At 38.1% G+C, this 19,680-nt stretch overlaps 1 protein-coding gene and 1 long non-coding RNA gene across 3 annotated transcripts in view; one reads left to right on the forward strand and one right to left on the reverse strand.

The window, feature by feature from the left end:
• eEF1gamma (elongation factor 1-gamma) overlaps positions 1-19,680 on the forward strand; it is a 54,310-nt gene that overhangs the window by 28,202 nt on the left and 6,428 nt on the right. Inside the window, exons 5-6 of the mRNA XM_069831144.1 lie at positions 8,603-8,766; positions 18,047-18,180. Coding sequence (XP_069687245.1) covers positions 8,603-8,766; positions 18,047-18,180 — 298 coding nt within the window. The remainder of the gene's footprint in view (positions 1-8,602; positions 8,767-18,046; positions 18,181-19,680) is intronic.
• The window catches only part of LOC138703344 (uncharacterized), a 49,013-nt gene continuing 36,035 nt past the window's right edge, over positions 6,703-19,680 (reverse strand). For both annotated transcript variants that reach the window (XR_011333119.1, XR_011333118.1), the window contains exon 2: positions 6,703-8,184. This is a non-coding gene — a long non-coding RNA (uncharacterized lncRNA). The remainder of the gene's footprint in view (positions 8,185-19,680) is intronic.

Below are 19,680 nucleotides of genomic sequence, written 5' to 3' on the forward strand. Positions count from 1 at the left end.
TGATTTAGATGGCGTCATAGAAATCATGTCACAGTTGAGGAAGAAGAGGAATCAGTTCAATCTGTTCCCATGTGACAGGAAGCCCTGGCAGTGATGACAGTGGTAAGACAATTTATCAGTGCTTGTTCTGATGAAATGTCAGTGTAAATTCATATTTAAATCATGTTGAAAATGTGATTATTCATTAAAAGGGTTCACGCACACAGCAAACAACTATAAACGACTTTTTTTTTTTCCGAAAGAAGTAAGTACAGTACATATTGTAAATGTCTTTGACATACAGTAATTGCATAATGGAATAATACTGTATTACTTTTCATTAATCATGTATTTCAATAAAGAAAAATGCTAATATATACTGTATGTAAGTCAAAAATAGTATACCCGCCTAATACGTGGTTTTCATGCGATCCCTTGAACAGTGTCTTTTCGGGGTTTTACTGTAATTTATAATATACTTCGTCTTTTCGGGATTTACTTCCAAACCTATCTCTTTACTTGCTTCAAGTAAAATTCCCGTATTTTCCCTAATCATTTGTGGATTTTCTCCCAACATATACAGGTCATCTGCATAGACATGCAGTTGATGTGACCCGTTTAATTTCAAACCCTCTCTGTTATCCTGAACTTTCCTAATGGCATACTCTAGAGCAGCGGTTCCCAAACTTTTTCAGCCACGGAGCCCATTTTGAAGCAAAAGTTCCTCGTGGAGCCCCAAGAAATATTTACTTTTTAGTTTTATCTCTCTACGTTCTATGAAGCATATTTCACGTGATACATAAACGGAAGTATGAATATATATACGTATATATATATATGTATATATATATATATATATATATATATATATATATATATATATATATATATAATAATAATAATAATAATAATAATAAAGGAAACAATAGTAAAAAAGTACTGGATATAATTTATTTAAATATAAAAAATGATATTAATAAGTAGTTAAGATATTTAAAAAATGTTACAATATTACATGTACACCCGAAGTTAATGTGAAGAATGTGCCTGTTTCTTGCGACAGAGTTTGTCAGTGTCCGGTGTCATAGAAGTCAGTTGAAGACGTATATCGTCTTCTGCGTCCAAACAAGTTCGATATTTTGTTTTTGTAGCCGTGTACCTCGAAAAGGTCGTTTCACTGAGGTACATAGTACCAAAAGGCAGTGAGAGAAATTTAGCTTTTGAACTTAACATCAAAAGATCCTCCCCTAACTTAGCCCAAAATTCGGGAAATGGTTTGCTTTTAAATTATGCCTGACAGTGACTGTTCGAAACCATATCTATAAGGACCTCATATCTGAAGCAGTGAGGGCTGCTGGTTTTGACATCACTGGAAATGGGTCTACAGTCCACTCATATTTCTTTAGAATCGATTCCTGAGTGTGCTTTGGAAAGTATGAATGCATATTTTGAAGCAAATTGTCAAGGTGTTCTTTCATTGTTGCTATGAATGAGACATTCATTATTATGTTATTTTCTTCTATAAAGTATGAAGTCAATGAGAAACGTAAGATACTTATTGTCGACGCTTTTTATGTAGAACGCTGTCTTTTTCTTCAGTGTGACAATTTCGTCATCAGCGTCGAATATAGTATTCCGTTTACCTGTTTTTTTTTTAAGTTGGTTATTTAACGACGCTGTATAAACTACTAGGTTATCCGTTTACCTTGTGTGTATGTGCTGAATTCATTTTTGAAAAATATCTGCCAATTAATATAATTTGTACAACCATTCCTGATCATTCAAATAATCTGCTAGCAAACTGTTCTGGTAATTCAAAAGTGAAGAAACTTCCGTTCAAGTTCATGTAATCGGGACAACGCTTTACTGCGCGACAACCATCGCACTTCTGTGTGTTATATTACTAACAATGACTTGTGTATACTACCCATATCTTCACACAGGATTTTAAGTAGCCTACACTGCGAAGGTCGTGCCTTAACAAAGTTGATAATTTTGACGTCGTTGTCTAGTACCTGCTTTAATAACGCTGGCATTTTTTCGTTGCGAGGGCGTGTTATTTTAATACACAGTGACTACTTGTTCAGTTTTTAAAACTTTCTTGATCCTTGTAACAGCGCCAGCAGCAGGACCTACCATGGCCTTTGCGCCATCTGTGCACACGTCAATGCAATTGTCCCACGGTATCGAATTTTCAATGAAGAAGAAAAAATTTCAGTACCGCTTGTAGAGGATGGCAATGGTTGCAGAACAAAATATTTCATGAAAGAACCTGGAAATTCATACCTCACAAACATCATTAACATAGCTAATGCGGCAAAGACCATGGATTTGTTATGTTGTAACGAAAATTTCGTTTCACTGATACGGGAAATCATGATTTTTTTTACGTCTCTTCATATATTCTGGATTCGATTATGCACAGTGTTATTTGATAAGGGCACATTGGAAATCAAGTTTGCAGTTTTCTCGTCTACCATGCACTTCACTACCTTCACTAATAGTGGTTTCATAAGAGTTTCACCAAGGGTGAGATTTACCAGCTAGAGCCTGGTCATAACTAACCAAGTACGACGTTTTCAGTGCTTTCTCGTTGTTTGTTTTTACACGAGGTAAACTTTTGTCTGAACTGCCTGGAGTTCGTCACTTTTTCTTTCGAAGTAGTCTGCAGTTTTATTTGTGAATTTTTTAATTGAGAAATGCCGTCTAAGCTTGGCAGGGAACATAGAACTATTGGGAAAAACTTTGTTAAATATCACACACTGTGGACGTTCATCAGCAAACTCAGTGAATCCTATGTCCAAATATAAATCACAATACTTTTGTTTGTTACTTTCAATACCTCTACACTAGGCATCGTAGACTCTGAGACAGGATCATGTTCAACATATTCCGAACTCAATTCTCAGGAATTCGCACTATCTTCTTTGAAAGTAAGGTTATAGCTGTTGTTATCTCCCTTTGACTGAGGACTGGTTGATGGCTAATGACTCTTAGGTCTTAGGGAGCCCGTCTTAAGCCACAGTTCCGGTTCAACGAAAGTTTAGCTAACACATCTGCTATCAAATTAACATGCAGTATATAATATAGTTTTTGAGGTACCGTAAACTGGGGTAAAGAGGATCATATGTGGTAAAGTGGATCATATGTGTATTGCCTAGATAAGGCAGCGCCACATGGATCACACATGAAAAGAAAACTTTTCTTCTATAAGTGCCACTAAAAATAGTTTTCTTTGCATGTGTGATCCATGTGGCGCTGACTTATCTAACAATACACATATGATCCACTTTACCACATGTGATCCTCTTTACCCCAGTTTACGGTAACGTAACAGTCAATAGATTGTAGATCCCACGTACCACGAATAACAAATGCTGCCTTGCCCAGTATATAAAAAATAAAATAAATTTCGAGAATCATTAAGTACGGTACTTGGCAAGCAAGAAAGATCGAGTTAGTTCCAGTGACAAGTAGATCTAGTATTAATACTTCCATGTAGCAAGAAGAACGCAAAATACTTTCTCTTTTTCACTTGAAGGAAGTAGTTTCCGTTTTCCCGCTAGAGACTAGATAGAATTAGCAATTTTTGTCATCTTCATAACTTCAGCGGACGGAGCCCGTGAGAATCATTCGCGGAGCCCTAAGGGCTCTGTGGAGCACACTTTGGGAACCGCTGCTCTAGAGCAAAGTTAAAAAGTAAAAGTGATCATGCATCTCCTTGCTTTAACCCACAGTGAATTGGAAATGCATCTGACATAAACTGGCCTATACAGACTCTGCTGTACATTTCACTGAGACACATTTTAATTAAGCGAACTAGTTTCTTGGAAATACCAAATTAAATAAGAATATCATATAAAACTTCAATCTCAACCGAGTCATATGCCTTTTTGAAATCTATGAATAACTGATGCACTGTACCCTTATACTCCCAATTTTTCTCCATTATCTGTCGAATACAAAATATCTTATCAATAGTTGATCCATTACGCCTAAAACCGCACTAATCTCATCTACATATGGAGTTAATCTTCTCAAAAGAATATTGGACAAAATTTTATACGATATCAACGAAAGTGATATTCCTCGAATGTTACTACAGTTAGTCTTATCTCCCTTCTTAAAGATAGATACGATTATGGACTCCTTCCATTGTTCTGGTAGAATTTCCTTTTTCCAAATATCAAGTACAAGCGTATAAATTTAATTAGATAATGCGCTTCCACCCTCTTGTAATAATTCTGCTGGAATTTGATCAATACCTGGAGACATAATTTTTCAGATTTTCTATTTCAATTTCGACTTCAGAAAGTGTGGCTTCGGGTATAAATGGCTCAGCAGTTTGTATTTCAATTTCGTCCTGATCATTTCTATTTGGCCTATGTATATTTAGTACTTGCCCAAAATAGTTTTTCCGTCTGTTCAGGATTGAATGAGAGTCTGCAAGCAAGTCACCATTCTCATCCTTGATCACATTTACCCTTGCCTGATATTCATTCTTAAATTCCTTTATGCCCTTATATAAATCTCTAATGTATTTATTTTTACTATTTGTTTCTACCTCATTCAGTTTTTCCTTCAAGTAATGTCTCTTTTTTTCCTAAGGGTACGATTTGCTTCCTGTCTTTTATTGAAATATCTCTATTCACCTCAACTGGATCCTGTAAAAATTTCAATTTTGCCTGTTTCCTTCTTTCTACTACCATGCAACAATCTTCATCAAACCATGGTTTCGTTTACTTAGTTTCATAATAACATGCTGCAATTTTGATATTATCTCGGATATTTTCCCACACGCTATTAACATATACAGTAACTCTTCATTAATTTCTTCAGAACTTGCTAATACGGCAAACCTATTTGAAATTTCGACCTGATAATGTTGCTTAGTTTCCTCGTTCTTTAATTTTGGAATATTGAATCTTCTAATGTTAACTTGTTGCTCTACTTGCTTGGCTACTGATAGTCTTTCTCTTAGTTCTCCAATTCCAAATAATGGTCAGAATTACAGTCTTCCCCCCTGAAACCATTGGTAATTTTTCTGTTTTACTTTCTCATTATAAGGAGTATAAAAACAATTTGGTAATTGTAAAAGTTCATTTGCACGTTTTTATGTTTGTTTCTGGAATGTTATTTGTATACTAGATTATCTTATAACTGCTGAACGAATTTTATTCTTGCTTGGGATCGGTTATCTGTTCAGGATAGGAATGACAGACCTATGTGATATAAAGAAATTCCCGTAACATGGAGAATAATTGGCTGGCTACTGCAGCACAGACAACATGCATTAATAATGCAGTACAACACTAAATTCTAGATGTTTGATGTATACATTAATATTATTCATGCAAATTATAGTCACATTAAGTTATTTTAATTTGAATCATATTTTTGTGGGAAATAGAAAAAAAACTTCATTGAAAATACTAAATATATTAAAAATGTAAGTGCCCCATATCCAAAAGTGCCATCAAGAAGCAAATCATGGAATGATTTTTGTTTTGCTCTGCTGCATGTCACTGTAAATGTACAGCTCATCTATGTGCTTGAACCTCTTCCCTCACATACATGAGCAAGAAAGAGGACACATCACTACTCCCTTTCTTTGCAATGCCTTCATGATATACAAAAAAGAGGCCTCACCAGACTTAACATTGTGAATAGAAAATACATTCAGTGTCAGCGGCCTTAAGTAAAGCACCTGCTGGATTGGAATATGAGGCAGAGATATATTCTGCATATAATCAATGATTAAACATAAAACAATGTCTTTATCTTTGCAGTATTCCGTCATTTGCTTCAGTGATGCATAAAATTTTTTGCTCCTCCTTTTGTAAAAAATTAGTTGAGCTTCCGCCATACTCTTAGCAGTTTCATTAAGAGTAGGACTTTTAACACAGACCTGAAGCTCCTCGCATTCATAGCATGTATCTATCTGCGGTCTGCCAAACCAGTAGTAAAAATTCTCTTTAAAATCTTATAGTAAAAGCTATATTTTACAGAACAATCTGGATATCCTTAAAAGGGCATACATTTTTTAATATCTAACTTTGCATCAAGATAGTGTACTTCCTTGGAAGAATAATAACTTGTTGTCGAGGGAAAACTTGCAATGTGATCTTTCACTTGCATCATTGTAGTGATTGGAATAGTCTTCTGGTCCTGTTGTCCCTTGGGGATTTATCCAATAAAATGAGTTTTTGTAACCTCCTTACCTTCTTCTCACCAACGGCTAACAGACTCATGATTGCTTTCTTACATACGGTACTTTCAATCTTTGTTCACCAACCATTACCAACCCAAGTTTATTTATGAAAGGTCTTTACTCAAGGACATAGGGCCATTCGTAAATAAACACTTATTACGAAACCCCATATTACACACACAATGTGTTGGACATGTGGCGTTTCTTGCCTATATGAAGTGCCTTGGTATAAGGATTTCATTCATAGAATAAAATGAAAATGCCTATTTTGTGGACAAAAGGCCTTTCTTAAATAAGCGATTCATTTATATATTACTATGATGTACCGAAGTACATACAATATTTCCGTGCAGGAAAAGGGGAATAGAAAGGTTGAATTTAAACTGAGAAGGATTCAATCTGGCATCGGAATTTGAATCCAGTGTTGGTTAGTGGATAAAGCATCTGCATGTAGAGCTGAAAACCCGGGTTCGAATCCTGATGCCGGAGAGAATTTTTCTCCGTTCTACCCATTCTTCACCACTATTTTAATTTAATTTAATAATACATCAATAATTCAGTTCATACACCACATTTAATTGTAAATTAATTATAGTGGCAAATGTGAGATAACGACTATGACATTTATCCATGATTTTACCAACAAGCAAAATAGCCAGTGCCAAATGTAACTATTGCAATTTTATACTGTCTAGTCTTGTACCTAATACTTCAACAATTTTCTTACTGCTAGATGTTAGTAATACTACTACTGCTGCTGTCACCACTGCCGCAGCAGCTATTGCTTGAACAGATGTCGATCTGGGACATGTACATGTGACATATATTTACTTCTGTAACCATGCGAAATTGTTTGAAGCTCTTCTGTCAGTTGCATAAAATGATTTGCTCAAAATTAGATGTAACCATTTTCGTCTTCATTTTTGTTATTGTTGTATGGGAATTAATCCCAAATAAAACAATATAGACCATGTCCTTTAAATTGTTTGTGTCAAGATACCGTAATTGTGTTAATTTAATTGTAGCACCTCGTGTTAGTAGAGGCAGATTTTTAAATCTCTAGCTTGCTGATCATATCAGTAGTGGAGGTTTAAAAGTGTTGATCTATGGAGATTGACATGATTTAGTTATTCTCATGTATCCTTGGTGTGAGATACATGAGCAAGTGAAGACTCCAGCATTAGGTTGTTGTGGCTGTGGGATTGTATTTTACATATTTTGATAAACTTTTACTGTTTAGAGATTGTTTAACCACACCATAGTATGTATTGCATAATGGGTAAGTTTGTGTAATTTAATGATAATCCTAGTTGAGGCATACTGGTTCACCTCCAACCTCTTTAGACCATAACGTATCACCGGTACAAGCAGCTAGGGATGATTTGGAAATGGCAAATGGAGAAAACCCAGAGAGAGAACTTATTCACTTGCATTCGCCATTACAACGAAAACCCCAAATAATAAGCGTAAATAGCAAGCAAAAACCATGAAATGATACACAAAATTCTGGAATTGATCAAATTAATGAAATAATAATGACAAACCAAAAGTGCCAAACATGACTCAGCTCAGACACAACATGTGAGCCAGTTAAACGCATGAAGTCTCGAAATATGGTGCAGTGAATATAACATCAAAACCAATTTGAAAGTGAAATAAATGGATCATAATCAGTTAAAGTAACTAAAAACTAATATACTTCACCAAAAGCAAATCTGAAACCAATATAATTTGCTATATCCCTCTTTAAATAACAATAAACATCTCGCAAATCGTTAGCTGAAGAACAGGGCTAGGTTTTCTCCATTACAGATGTCCCAGCAAACCATGGCCGCTTCCGATCTCCCATCTGCTGAGTACTCGTCCTACGAGAGAACTGCCTGTCCCTCAATGAAGCCTCGTGTCTGACGTCCCAACTCAGACCAACCAACTGCACTCATGTCCCATCTCGAACTACCGAACTCTGTGTCACTCCAGCGCATGGTCAGCAGAAACTGCCAACAGAAAATTCAAATTAAAACCAATAAGAAGGAAGAGAATCAACCAATGAACAAGCAAGAATGAAAATGAAATTCACCTCATTCTCCACATATGTATTAAGAGCATAAAATAAGTAGAAATTAAACAGGAAAAACAAGATTAAGTAAGAGACATCTATGGGGACAGAAGGGAAATAAGGAACACTGGCAACAATGGATAAGCAAGAAAAAATCAATAATCAAGACATGGAAAGGAAAAACAGGGTGGCGACAAATAATCGGCACCTGGTTTAGATTAAATATACATACAAAAGGAGAACAAGTCATAGTAAGAGAACATATTTTTCTGTTTTGAAAAGGTTAAGTGAAGAATATCTTTGAAAATGTGATATACTGTATGTAAATGCAGTACATTTTTTTTCTTTCTTTTCAGTCTACAGAAAGAGCCAAGGATGATATAAAGGCAGCTTTACAAGCCCTCAATACTCACCTGCTGTCACGCACATACTTGGTTGGAGAACGCATCACCCTAGCAGACATTAGTGTTGCTTGTACGTTGTTGCAGCTTTATCAGTATGTTCTAGACACAAGCTTCAGGTAAGTATAGTATAGGACGACCATTATCTGAAAGCCTTTGCCTGAGGGGTTTTGATGTGTTTATATCAGGGTTCTATGCATCCTGGAAAGTCTGAAATTTTAAAATATTTTTTCCAGGCCTGCAAATATTATGGAATTTCTGCTTATTCTAATCTTTTCCTGAAAACTCTATACCCTGACTATTCTGGCCTCAGATATTGGTAGCTGCAGTGCACACACACTTCACAGAGCTTTTCAAGTTGAGCAAAGAAAACAGGATGGAATGTCGACTCCATCTTGTGTTCTTTGTGCTATTTATTTAAAGACTCGCCTACAAGAAGGGAAGATTTCCAGCAAAACTGTGGAGGAAAATTGTTTTGTGCTACTAGATGGGTATAAGATGCAGCCTTTGCTAATCATGCTATTGCAATCTGGCCACAAGTTGAAACATTTGTGAACTCGTACAAGGACAAACCAAAGTTGTCAATATGCACAAAGTCTTTTCAGACGGTGAAAGAACCTTGCCATGATCCTCTTATGATGGCAAAACTGTTTTTATTATTATTATTATTATTATTATTATTATTATTTGTCTTCATCAAGAAGGAAGTTTTGGACAAAGCTGAAAACCATGTATAGTGAGGATCACATAGGAACAGTTTCTAAACCGTAAATATTGCCGTCTTGTCAGTGTTGCCAACTGTTACCAGATATCACATGATCCTTCGTACTAAATGACTTATTTACTTACCGTGCTTTATGTTGGAAGGTTATTCTAAATAATTCAATAATTTGTAACATATTTTCGTAGGCAAACTATACGAGAAAGGGATCAACATGTCAAGTATTTTGTCTGGCAGTACGAAATTCATTGGTTTGACTAAACAATTGACTCACGAGACCTAACCTAAAAATGTATTTTGTATGTGTGTATCTAATGCTCTGGATTGAACAATGAAATCATCATCCTTCTTGCTTCCCAATATTTTGATGGAAGGTCCACAAATGTCCTAAGAGTTTCACAATTAGCCAGGTGCTCCATCTCCATTCCTCTTCTCTGGTGCACAGTAAGCATTTAGGTGAATTCACTACTCCAATATGATGGAGGTGTTTACTGAGGCAATCATGACCAGTAATCAATCTAAACATGGCCACGGCAGATTTTCGAGGTAGATCAGGAATTAGTTTTGGATCTTTGAATGATTCTTTCCATTTTGAATTTTGATGTTTTGCCTGTTTGCTGTTACTTATTCTTTTTATAACTCGTTTTATTGATTCATATGGGAACTTGAAATTTGTTTTTAAGTTGATTTTAGTTTGATGTATTTTGTTTGACCACATAAAATTATTAGTACTAACTCTGAAAACTTACCTGACTATAGTCTTGAATTATAACTACAATGCAACGCACAAAATAACTATTATGTATTAATACTGATATTAATTAATTATTAGTATGTTCATATTTCACTAGCTTCCAGTAACAGGCTCAGAAATCTAGTACAATCTCAATTTCGTGGAACTCCAGTACAGACAAATATTGTCGATATTTGTCTTAGCTGCCAACCTACTAGTTACAAAATCATTACTATTTGTAGTATTTGTCAGTATCGAAATTCGAAACGAAGTTGGCAAAAGAAAATTCAACCTGCAAATTAGAAAATCACCACAATCCACTAGCATATGTAGTAATGGGGGGGAAATGGTTAGGTTTCACTCTTAGGGTATGAAGTAAGCTGACCCAGACTAGAAATTGTTAAACTTGATATCAATGCCAAGGAAAATCTTCTGTACACAAAAGAAGTTTGCATTGGGTTTGCAACCTCAGACATCTTGAAGGGAAATAAAGTAAGTGAAGTCCGCACCTGTGGAGTAACGGTCAGCACGTCTGGCTGCGAAACCAGGTGGCCTGGGTTCGAATCCCAGTCGGGGCAAGTTACCTGGTTGAGGTTTTTTCTGGGGTTTTCCCTCAACCCAATACGAGCAAATGCTGGGTAACTTTCGGTGCTGGACCCTGGACTCATTTCACCGGCATTATCACCTTCATTTCATTCAGACGCTAATTAACCTAGATGTTGATACAGCGTTGTAAAATAACCTAATAAAATACAAAAAAAAGTAAGTGAAAAAGATGTTTTGACCTTTAAACAGGAGTGCTTAGAGTTTCTGAAAACTTCAGTTAAGATCCAAGTAAAAAATCCTTAAAATATCCAGTAGTTAGAATGCCCAGTTGCCTTAATCCGAGATCCATGCTATCTGATGAGGATGAAACCATTAAACCCTTTACTCATTTGGTTCAAGACCTTTCAGACAAAAATCTTTTCAATTCAAGTGAGTGCAATACAGCTTTACTCCAGATGACACTTTTTTAAGGAAATGAAACTGAACTCTCCAGCATTCAAACAAATCATGTATTGAAACTATGTTGTATTATTGTTTGTTTGTTCATTTTCTGTTTCCTTTTGTTAATATTTTACATGCATGACTTAAGCTGATAATACTCCTGTCATCACCTACCTCCATGAGTATTGGAATAATCACATTCTTTTTGAAATCGGAGGGCATTTAATCTGTCTCATACATTTTGCATACAAGGTGAATACAATATTTTTTATAGTAGTGTTTATTTCTTGTACTGTACTTTCGTATTTTCCTACATTATTGTATGTCAGGATGCCCTCCAACCCCTTGCCAAAATTGATCTTACGCTATACTCCAAGAGGCCAAAGGAACTTCGGAATACCTAAAAAGTGCTGGATAGACCGTAACTGATCTCTAGGTCTAATACATGAAATGGTTATGATGATGATTTTAAATAACCTTGATTATACCTGTAATGAAATAAAAGCTAATTAAAGTATAATTAATATTAACAACTGTTCGCTAGTGTATATGTTACATTTATTTTGGTATGGAAAGGAACAGGTGTAAGGGAGTTGGGAGCCTGCATTTTAAAAAATTATATACAATATGTTTTATATTATATTTGAATAAAAGAAAATATGTAATAATGATCCTAGAAAAATTGTAGAAAATCCTTGAAAAGTCCTGGGAATATCCTGGAAACAATTATATATTTTGTGTAGGAACCCTGTTATATTCACTCTGTGGATCTTAAGGAGACTGACATGCGGGAAAAGTGATTCTTCCCCACTTCTCTTTACAGTTACACAGTAAAAACTTTTCGACATACTCGTATGACTCATTGGTAAAGTTTAACTTGACTGTTAATTCTAACGAGTCTTCTCTGTTCATAAATGCTCTACCTGCTTATGGTTATCACAAAAGTAACTAAGCCTGTCTTGTGCACTCAAATTATAATAATGATAATCGTCTTACATAATGTTCACATTGTTAATGTGCATAGGAATGATCAGGGAAGTTGAAATACATTTCCATGGACGAGTTATTAGGGAGAAATGAGTGATTACACTGATAACATGAACTAAATGTTACTTTCGTCACTTTGCTCATTCCAAGTAGGTTGACTTAATGTTACAGAAATTATGTTCACAATCTTTAGTATTCATGATTATACAGTGACGTGTTTATTTTTATAAAACTAACATTTTAATACAACTTCACTGATTAATATAAGCAAATATTTGTATCAGAACTTCAGCTAGTGTATGAACATGGATGCAGCTTCACATGTGATTGCTTCCATTATAAGGGTTGTCACAACCCATATTTCTTTGTGTGGCTTGTTGCACTTGAAAATGATTCTAAATACTTCATTATTTTTAACATGGGCTTTATTTAATTCATAAAATTTTAGTTAAATGTTTCAGTTTAAGTATGGGAAGTTTAGAAGTCCAAATATATTGTAACTTTTTAAACTAAACAACAATGCAATTTTATTATTTCAACAATAACTCTTCACTCTCTACAATTTAATTTCACTCCCGTCAACAATGGGATTTGCTCTCCACACAGTAACACAGCGTTTGTTATTGCACTCCACAAACGACAATGACAATTTACTTGGACTATTACGAACAACAGTGAACTGTTAATCTTAACTAATATTCACAAAGCACTATTTACAACACAGAACTGTCAGTTCTCAGTTCGTTTGTCTTGGCTAGTTCTTCTAGCTCAGTCACTCGTGTTCACAGAATCTCGAACCCCAGACCTTCAGAGACGATCCGCTGCACTTCGAACTCAGGTCCCCCAACTGTGGTCCGCTGCACTCGAACTCCGGGCTTCAGGCTCCACAGTTATGGACACAACTCAAGTTGCGCTCTGGTCTCGAAGCTGGCTTCACTGCTACACAAGACTAACTCTCTTACTGTCCTAATCTGCCTGTAACAACACTGGCTTACTGACGGGCTGACTGACTCTCACTTGCGTCTTGTATTTATAACTAAACCATAGTTTCTGGAGAGTTCGCAAAAGATTCCACTCTCGAATAATCTGGCACGTTGCTGCTCCCCTCCTTCACCGCGCGTAGCACATGCCCCAGGAAGCAGATGCGCGCGCAAACCTGCCTGTCACAGCCGACTTAGCCCTTCCTCCGTCGGTCGTGAGATCGAACCTCACGTGGCCGTCACATTGCTCCCTCCTTAGGACTGGCTGCCCCGGACAGTCCCTTGGTAGGCCGCTAGTCGGTCCAACGTTTGGGGTCCTCCGGCTGCTCCCTCCTTATTGTGGTGCCACCTCATCCTGGGCTTGGCTGGACAGCGATACTCGTACTGCGTGGGCGCCATCTTGCTTTTCCACTTGGCCCTCCAAGGAGAGCTCGCTGGCCATGGGTTGGTCTTCGGCGTCCATCAGGAACACTTCATCCCGACCAAGACGGAATATACGGCGCCGGACGTCCACCGTCGCGTCGAGTCCCAGGACGACGTCCTCGGTGATGTTGGCGACGAACACCCACATCTCCAGTTTCCTCTTCCCCAAGGTCAGGTCCAGGAAGACCTCTCTCTGGATGGGCAAGCTCTCGCCTGAAGCAGTCCATAGCTCGTATTGGCGCAGCGGCGTCCTCCCAGGTAGGCCACGCACGACGTCTGGTCTGGCGATAGTGAGCATCGCCCCGGTGTCCACCAGTACTCTGCATGGACGGCCTCTTACCCGTCCTTCAGCAATCAGCCCATCGTCGCATCTTCTGTCGACCGGTTTCAGGATGAGCCGAGGGGACGGTGATGACGGCGCCGACGTGCTCCTCCTAACATCGGCCCCCCCTCTCTCTCCTGACTGTAGCCAGGTCGGTCGCAACTCCTTCGCAAGTGCCCAGGACCAGCAGGTGGGCACCCGTCCCCGTTGGTCAGGCGACTGTTGGCTCCTTTCGGTGTCAGCCACCTCTCTCTCCTGCCGGTGGCCAGATCGGTCGCAGTCCCTCCTTAGGTGTCCCGGTCTGCCGCAGGACAAGCAGGTGGGTGCCCGTCGTCTCCACCACTCCGTTGACTGTTGGCGCTCCTCGATGTCGGCCACCTCTCCTGCCTGTGGCCGGATCGGTCGCAGTCCCTTCTCAAGTGTCCCAGTCTGCCACAGGACCAGCAGGTGGGCGCTCCTCGTCTCTGCCGCTCGGGTGGCTTCGGTTGGCGCCCCCCAGCATCCGTCGCCATGACGCTCCTGATCCAGTGCGGTGTTGAGACTCCCGCCGCCGACTTGGCCGCCGCCAGAGCTGCATTGATGGTGCGATGCTCTGCCAAGAGTAGCTGTTGTCTAATTTCAGGGTCTCGAAGTCCGCTGCCGAAGGTGTAAGCTGCCTCTCCAGCGATGAAGTCAGTAGGTAGGCCCCTGAGGGTCTTATGGGCCAGTTGTTCTACTGCCATTGCAAATTCTTGCAGGGACTCGCCTGACTGTTGGACCCTCGTTTTCAGTTGGGTCCTGAATGCTGCCGCAAGTTGGTCACCATAACATCCCTCCATTGCCGCCATTATCTCAGCGGCTGTCCCATCTTCTGGAACGCTGTGAAGAATCTCTGACGCCTGTCCCTGAAGCGCGGCCAGCAGCTGAGTGGTTTTCTCTGCCGGTGTCCACCCATTGTGCTCTGCGATGGCCTCGAACTGGCGACGGAATATCGCCCAAGACGTCGTACCGTCGAACTTCGGCGTCTTGACGTTGTAATGTCTGGCTGAAGGCGATGGTTCCGCAGGGCCACTATATGGAGTCCTCAACTCTATGGCCGCTTCTTGCATGGCACGTCAAACCTCCTAGCCTGGTGATCCACCAACGCGAGGATGTGCTTGTTTTCTACAGCATGTTGGTCCATCAGCACACTCGTTTCGTCTTGACGACGTTCGAGAGCGCGAATTTTGCCGTCAGAATGGTCTACATCCTGTCTCAACTCGGCTACTGTCTCGTTTATAGTTGTAAAATTCTGGTTTAGTTTATCCAAATCGGCCTTAAGTTCGTCTTTCACGATGGCGACAATTCCATCTACGTGGGCAGAAACGCTTTCAATTTGCGTAGTGACGTCATCTTTCACTCCGCTTATGTCGCCTTTCACTTCACTTATGTCACTTTTCATCTCAGTTTTCACTTCACTTATATCGTTCTTCACCTCGCTGATATCGTTTTTCACTCCACTTATGTCGCTTTTCACCTCACTGATGTGTTTGTTCATTTCCTTGATGGCTTTCAGGATCTGCTGTAGGTTCTCCATTATGCCGATAATATCCCACTTCTGACACCAGTGTAACTTTTTAAACTAAACAACAATGTAATTTTATTATCTCAACAATAACTCTTCACTCTACAATTTAATTTCACTCCCGTCAACAATGGGATTTGCTCTCCACACAGTAACACGTTCGTTATTGCACTCCACAAACGACAATGACAATTTACTTGGACTATTACGAACAACAATGAATTAACTAATATTCACAAAGCACTATTTACAACACAGAACTGTCAGTTCTCAGTTCGTTTGTCTTGGCTAGTTCTTCTAGCTCAGTCACTCGTGTTCACAGAATCTCGAACCCCAGACCTTCAGAGACGATCCGCTGCACTTCGAACTCAGGTCCCCCAACTGTGGTCCACTGCACTCGAACTCCGGGCTTCAGGCTCCACAGTTACGGACACAACTCAAGTTGCGCTCTGGTCTCGAAGCTGGCTTCACTGCTACACAAGACTAACTCTCTTACTGTCCTAATCTGCCTGTAACAACACTGGCTTACTGACGGGCTGACTGACTCTCACTTGCGTCTTGTATTTATAACTAAACCTAGTTTCTGGAGAGTTCGCGAAAGATTCCACTCTCGAATAATCTGGCACGTTGCTGCTCCCCTCCTTCACCGCGCGTAGCACATGCCCCAGGAAGCAGATGCGCGCGCAAACCTGCCCGTCACGGCCGACTTAGCCCTTCCTCTGTCAGTCGTGAGATCGAACCTCACGTGGCCGTCACAATATATTTAATATCTGATGCTAAGCCTGTGAACTCAAGTTCTGTTCCCTCTCTGTTGTAACAATTTTGAAGAAACATTCAGAATCCTCTCACATGTACTAGGAACATTATTTCTGTTGCCTTATTCGAGTGTGGAGCATTACTGCAGTGTTACATGACCTGCAGAAACAGGAGATTAAGCAGGAAAATGGACATATTGATCCGTGTCATTAAGAGATAGGATTCTTTTTTTGTGCTGTAAAATCTGGTATGAAACTCTGGCTTCTTCACTTCCCTTCGTGGGTTTTTGTGCTGTTCCTACAGTAGAACTCCGATTTTAGGCGATCTCCATTTAATGTTTTTCTGCATTTAACATTGAAATTTCACAGTTCCAGTAATTATTACTACATATCAATCTTCTTAATGTATCCAGCTGTTTGCTGACATAAATTATTACTACATATGATTAATGTAGTTTTATATTCGAATTAACGTTATTCTCTTTGCTATCAAACTCGCATTTTATGTTAAAAATTATTTCAAATCATTTTTTTTTTTGATCTCGACTAATGCAAAAATAAATGCAATTTGATTAAATGAGTAAATTACAATTTTTTTTTTTAAGAATCAATGAGTTGGCAATGCTGCTGTCTCGCCACCACATGATTCCCTCTCCCTCGCCACATCTACATGAAGCTGCATTCCTATTCATCTGCTAATTCCTGCCCTTTGCGAGAACCAATCACATTCAGTGATGGATGTCACAGTCATCCATGATAGTCACTTCTTCTCTTTGTTGTGCTTGTTGAGCTATGTGGTGTCAGCACTACTACAGTGAAGAGCTGGAATTTTTCACCCTTACTCTACATGTCATGTGAAAAGGGAAACTCTTTCTCTCACGGAAAAAAATAATTTAATTCGCAATATGGAAAAAAAAAATCCAAATGCTAAGATATTTGAGATGATGAGAAGACTTGATACCCACCTTCCTCTTATGTTTTCCATATTTTGTCCAGATTTGCCCATAATTTACTTATTGTAGCTTTTTTGCAAATAGCATTTTTTACAAAAGTGTTCAAACATTTTTAAACAAAAGTAACAAATCCCTGTTTAGTACCAACCTCCATTTAAGGTTAATTATTCCGTGTCCACATAAAAACGTTAAGTAGAGGTTCTATTGTTCTGTAATTGCGGCAGTTTGGCTTATTCAGATAAGTCACTCTAGTATCTCTGTATCCCTGACAGGTTACATGTACCTCACTGGCAGACACACAAAATGTTACAACTGCAGTGTATTTATTATTCCGGAAAACTAAGTAATGTTCATCTGGAAAATATTACTTAGGAGAGAAATAGATGTAATGAATAGGGAAAAGGGATTGATGATGATCATTATAAATACTGTATATTACAGTAAGATAGAGACAAATAGTGAGTTCATGATTGATATAAAGCAGTGACTAGGTATGAAAACTATGTGTCGAGGGCAGAAGGGTAGGCATAAATGTGACGTTTGAGAATAAGAGGGAATAAAGTAGTAGGTATGAAATTTAGGTGTAAATGTTTTGCAAGAAAGTATGTATGTAATAAATGTAATTGTAGCATCGTAGCCTATACAAAATTGTGAGGTCCACATTACACAAATGTAATTTCTGAAATGAAATATGCAATAGAGATAATGTTCATGAACCAGTGCATAGTTATTGTATTATATTTGTTGTTCTTGTTCCCCCCCTCCCCCCACAAAGTCTATAGGCCAGATTGCTATTAAACTTAATTTTAGTAGGTGCTTTTTGCAAGACCATGCAATATTGGAAAAATCTATTACTGTTATTATTCTAATATGATGCTGTTATACAGTAGCAATGAAGACAGAAGTTGGTTTCATATAATTATATAAGTCCTATGGTAATTGTACTAAAATTGTCTTCATTTGTTCCTATTAATGGATATTCTTGTTTTCAATAGGAAACCATACCAGAATGTAAATCGATGGTTTACTACAATTGTGAATCAGCCACAGGTCAAAGCTGTTATAGGAGAATTCAAATTGTGTGAAAAAATGGCTGAATTCGATCCAAAGAAATATGCTGAATTTCAAGGTAGGCATAAATAAATGTACATTGAGAGACACGTAATTGAGTATGATATACTTTGGCTGCTAAAAGAATGACTGTGAAAGTTCTTGGGAAATGGAGAAGAGAAAATTCTGGATTTAATTTGCATATCATGTAACAGGGTTTTGTTTACTTCTCTGTGCTAACAACCCAGCTTGTTGATATACTACAGAAGAGAAGTATGTGCTTCAGTTATATCATTGGTCGTGCACAGTTCAAGTCTGTGATGCATTTGCTTTGTCTCTTGAGGATTAAATTTTTTGTAGTCAATTATAATACCAATATTTTATTATGTAGTGTAGCTTGGTTCATGTACAAGTATTCTTTCAGTACATGGTTTTTGACATAGTGAATGGTGATTATTTATTGGTGGCATAAATAATGAAGAACTGTTTGAGACATTATCTAACCATATTCACTGATACAGATTGAAGGTTGCATAAGCCTAAATAAAAAGTGATAAAAATACGATAAATCTAATCAGGAAATTACCTGTTCTGAGCAAGACCAATTTTCAACCGATATATAAATCTGTTACAGAATTATTACACAAACCACGTGTCTGCAGAAAAATAAACAAGTTTTATACCTTGCAATGAAAACTGGATTTTTAAATGCTCTAAAAAATATATTATATCAGAACAGGTAATAAATCTTTCAAACATTTAGAGCAGTGGTTCTCAATTATTATGATGTACCGAAGTACATATATTTCCGTGCAGGAAAACTGAGAGGTAGAACTTAAGCTGAGGGGATTCGATCCGGCATCGGAACTGGAATCCGGTGTGGCTTAGTGGATAAGACGTCAGCACATAGAGCTGAAAACCCGGGTTTGAGTCTCAGTGCCAGAGAGAATTTTTCTCTGTTCTATCCATCCTTCACCAGTGATTCTCAACGTTTTTTACGGTGTACCACTATTTTTAATTAACCTGAATCATGCAAATGAAGTGGGTAGCCATTAGATACACTATTTTTAACTTAATGAAATTTGCTGTATCACTAACAAAATGTATTATGGGAAAACATGTGTTGCTTCCAGGGTCTGTTTAATTAAGAAACAGTTACTCTTTGAATTTATTCAGTGGAGTGTTCCATAAAATATACAGAAAACGGCTCCATATTTTTATATTTTATTATAATTTATATTTTTATTTCAAACTTTAAGTACCACCCAGCAGTGGCTCGTGTATCATCAATGGTACACATACCATAGGTTGAGAACTGCTGATTTAGAGGATACTTGGAAACACACTGCACCATTTGTAATAACTCTTGACATCAGAATGGCTAACTTTGCCCTTCAGTATTCAATCATTATAGTAGAACAAAGGACATTTGGGCAACCTTCTGAAACATCTTCTGGGATGCATGACAGAACATCTCTGATCAGCACTACTGGGTTGGTTGTAAAAGATTGTGTCTCCTTCAAGAAAGGTCTAATTAATTTCTAAGCATTTCCTGCTGACACTTCATTGCTGTTTTTCC

The sequence above is a fragment of the Periplaneta americana genome, chromosome 7 (assembly GCF_040183065.1).
Source record: "Periplaneta americana isolate PAMFEO1 chromosome 7, P.americana_PAMFEO1_priV1, whole genome shotgun sequence".
Classification (NCBI taxonomy): Eukaryota; Metazoa; Arthropoda; class Insecta; order Blattodea; family Blattidae; genus Periplaneta; species Periplaneta americana.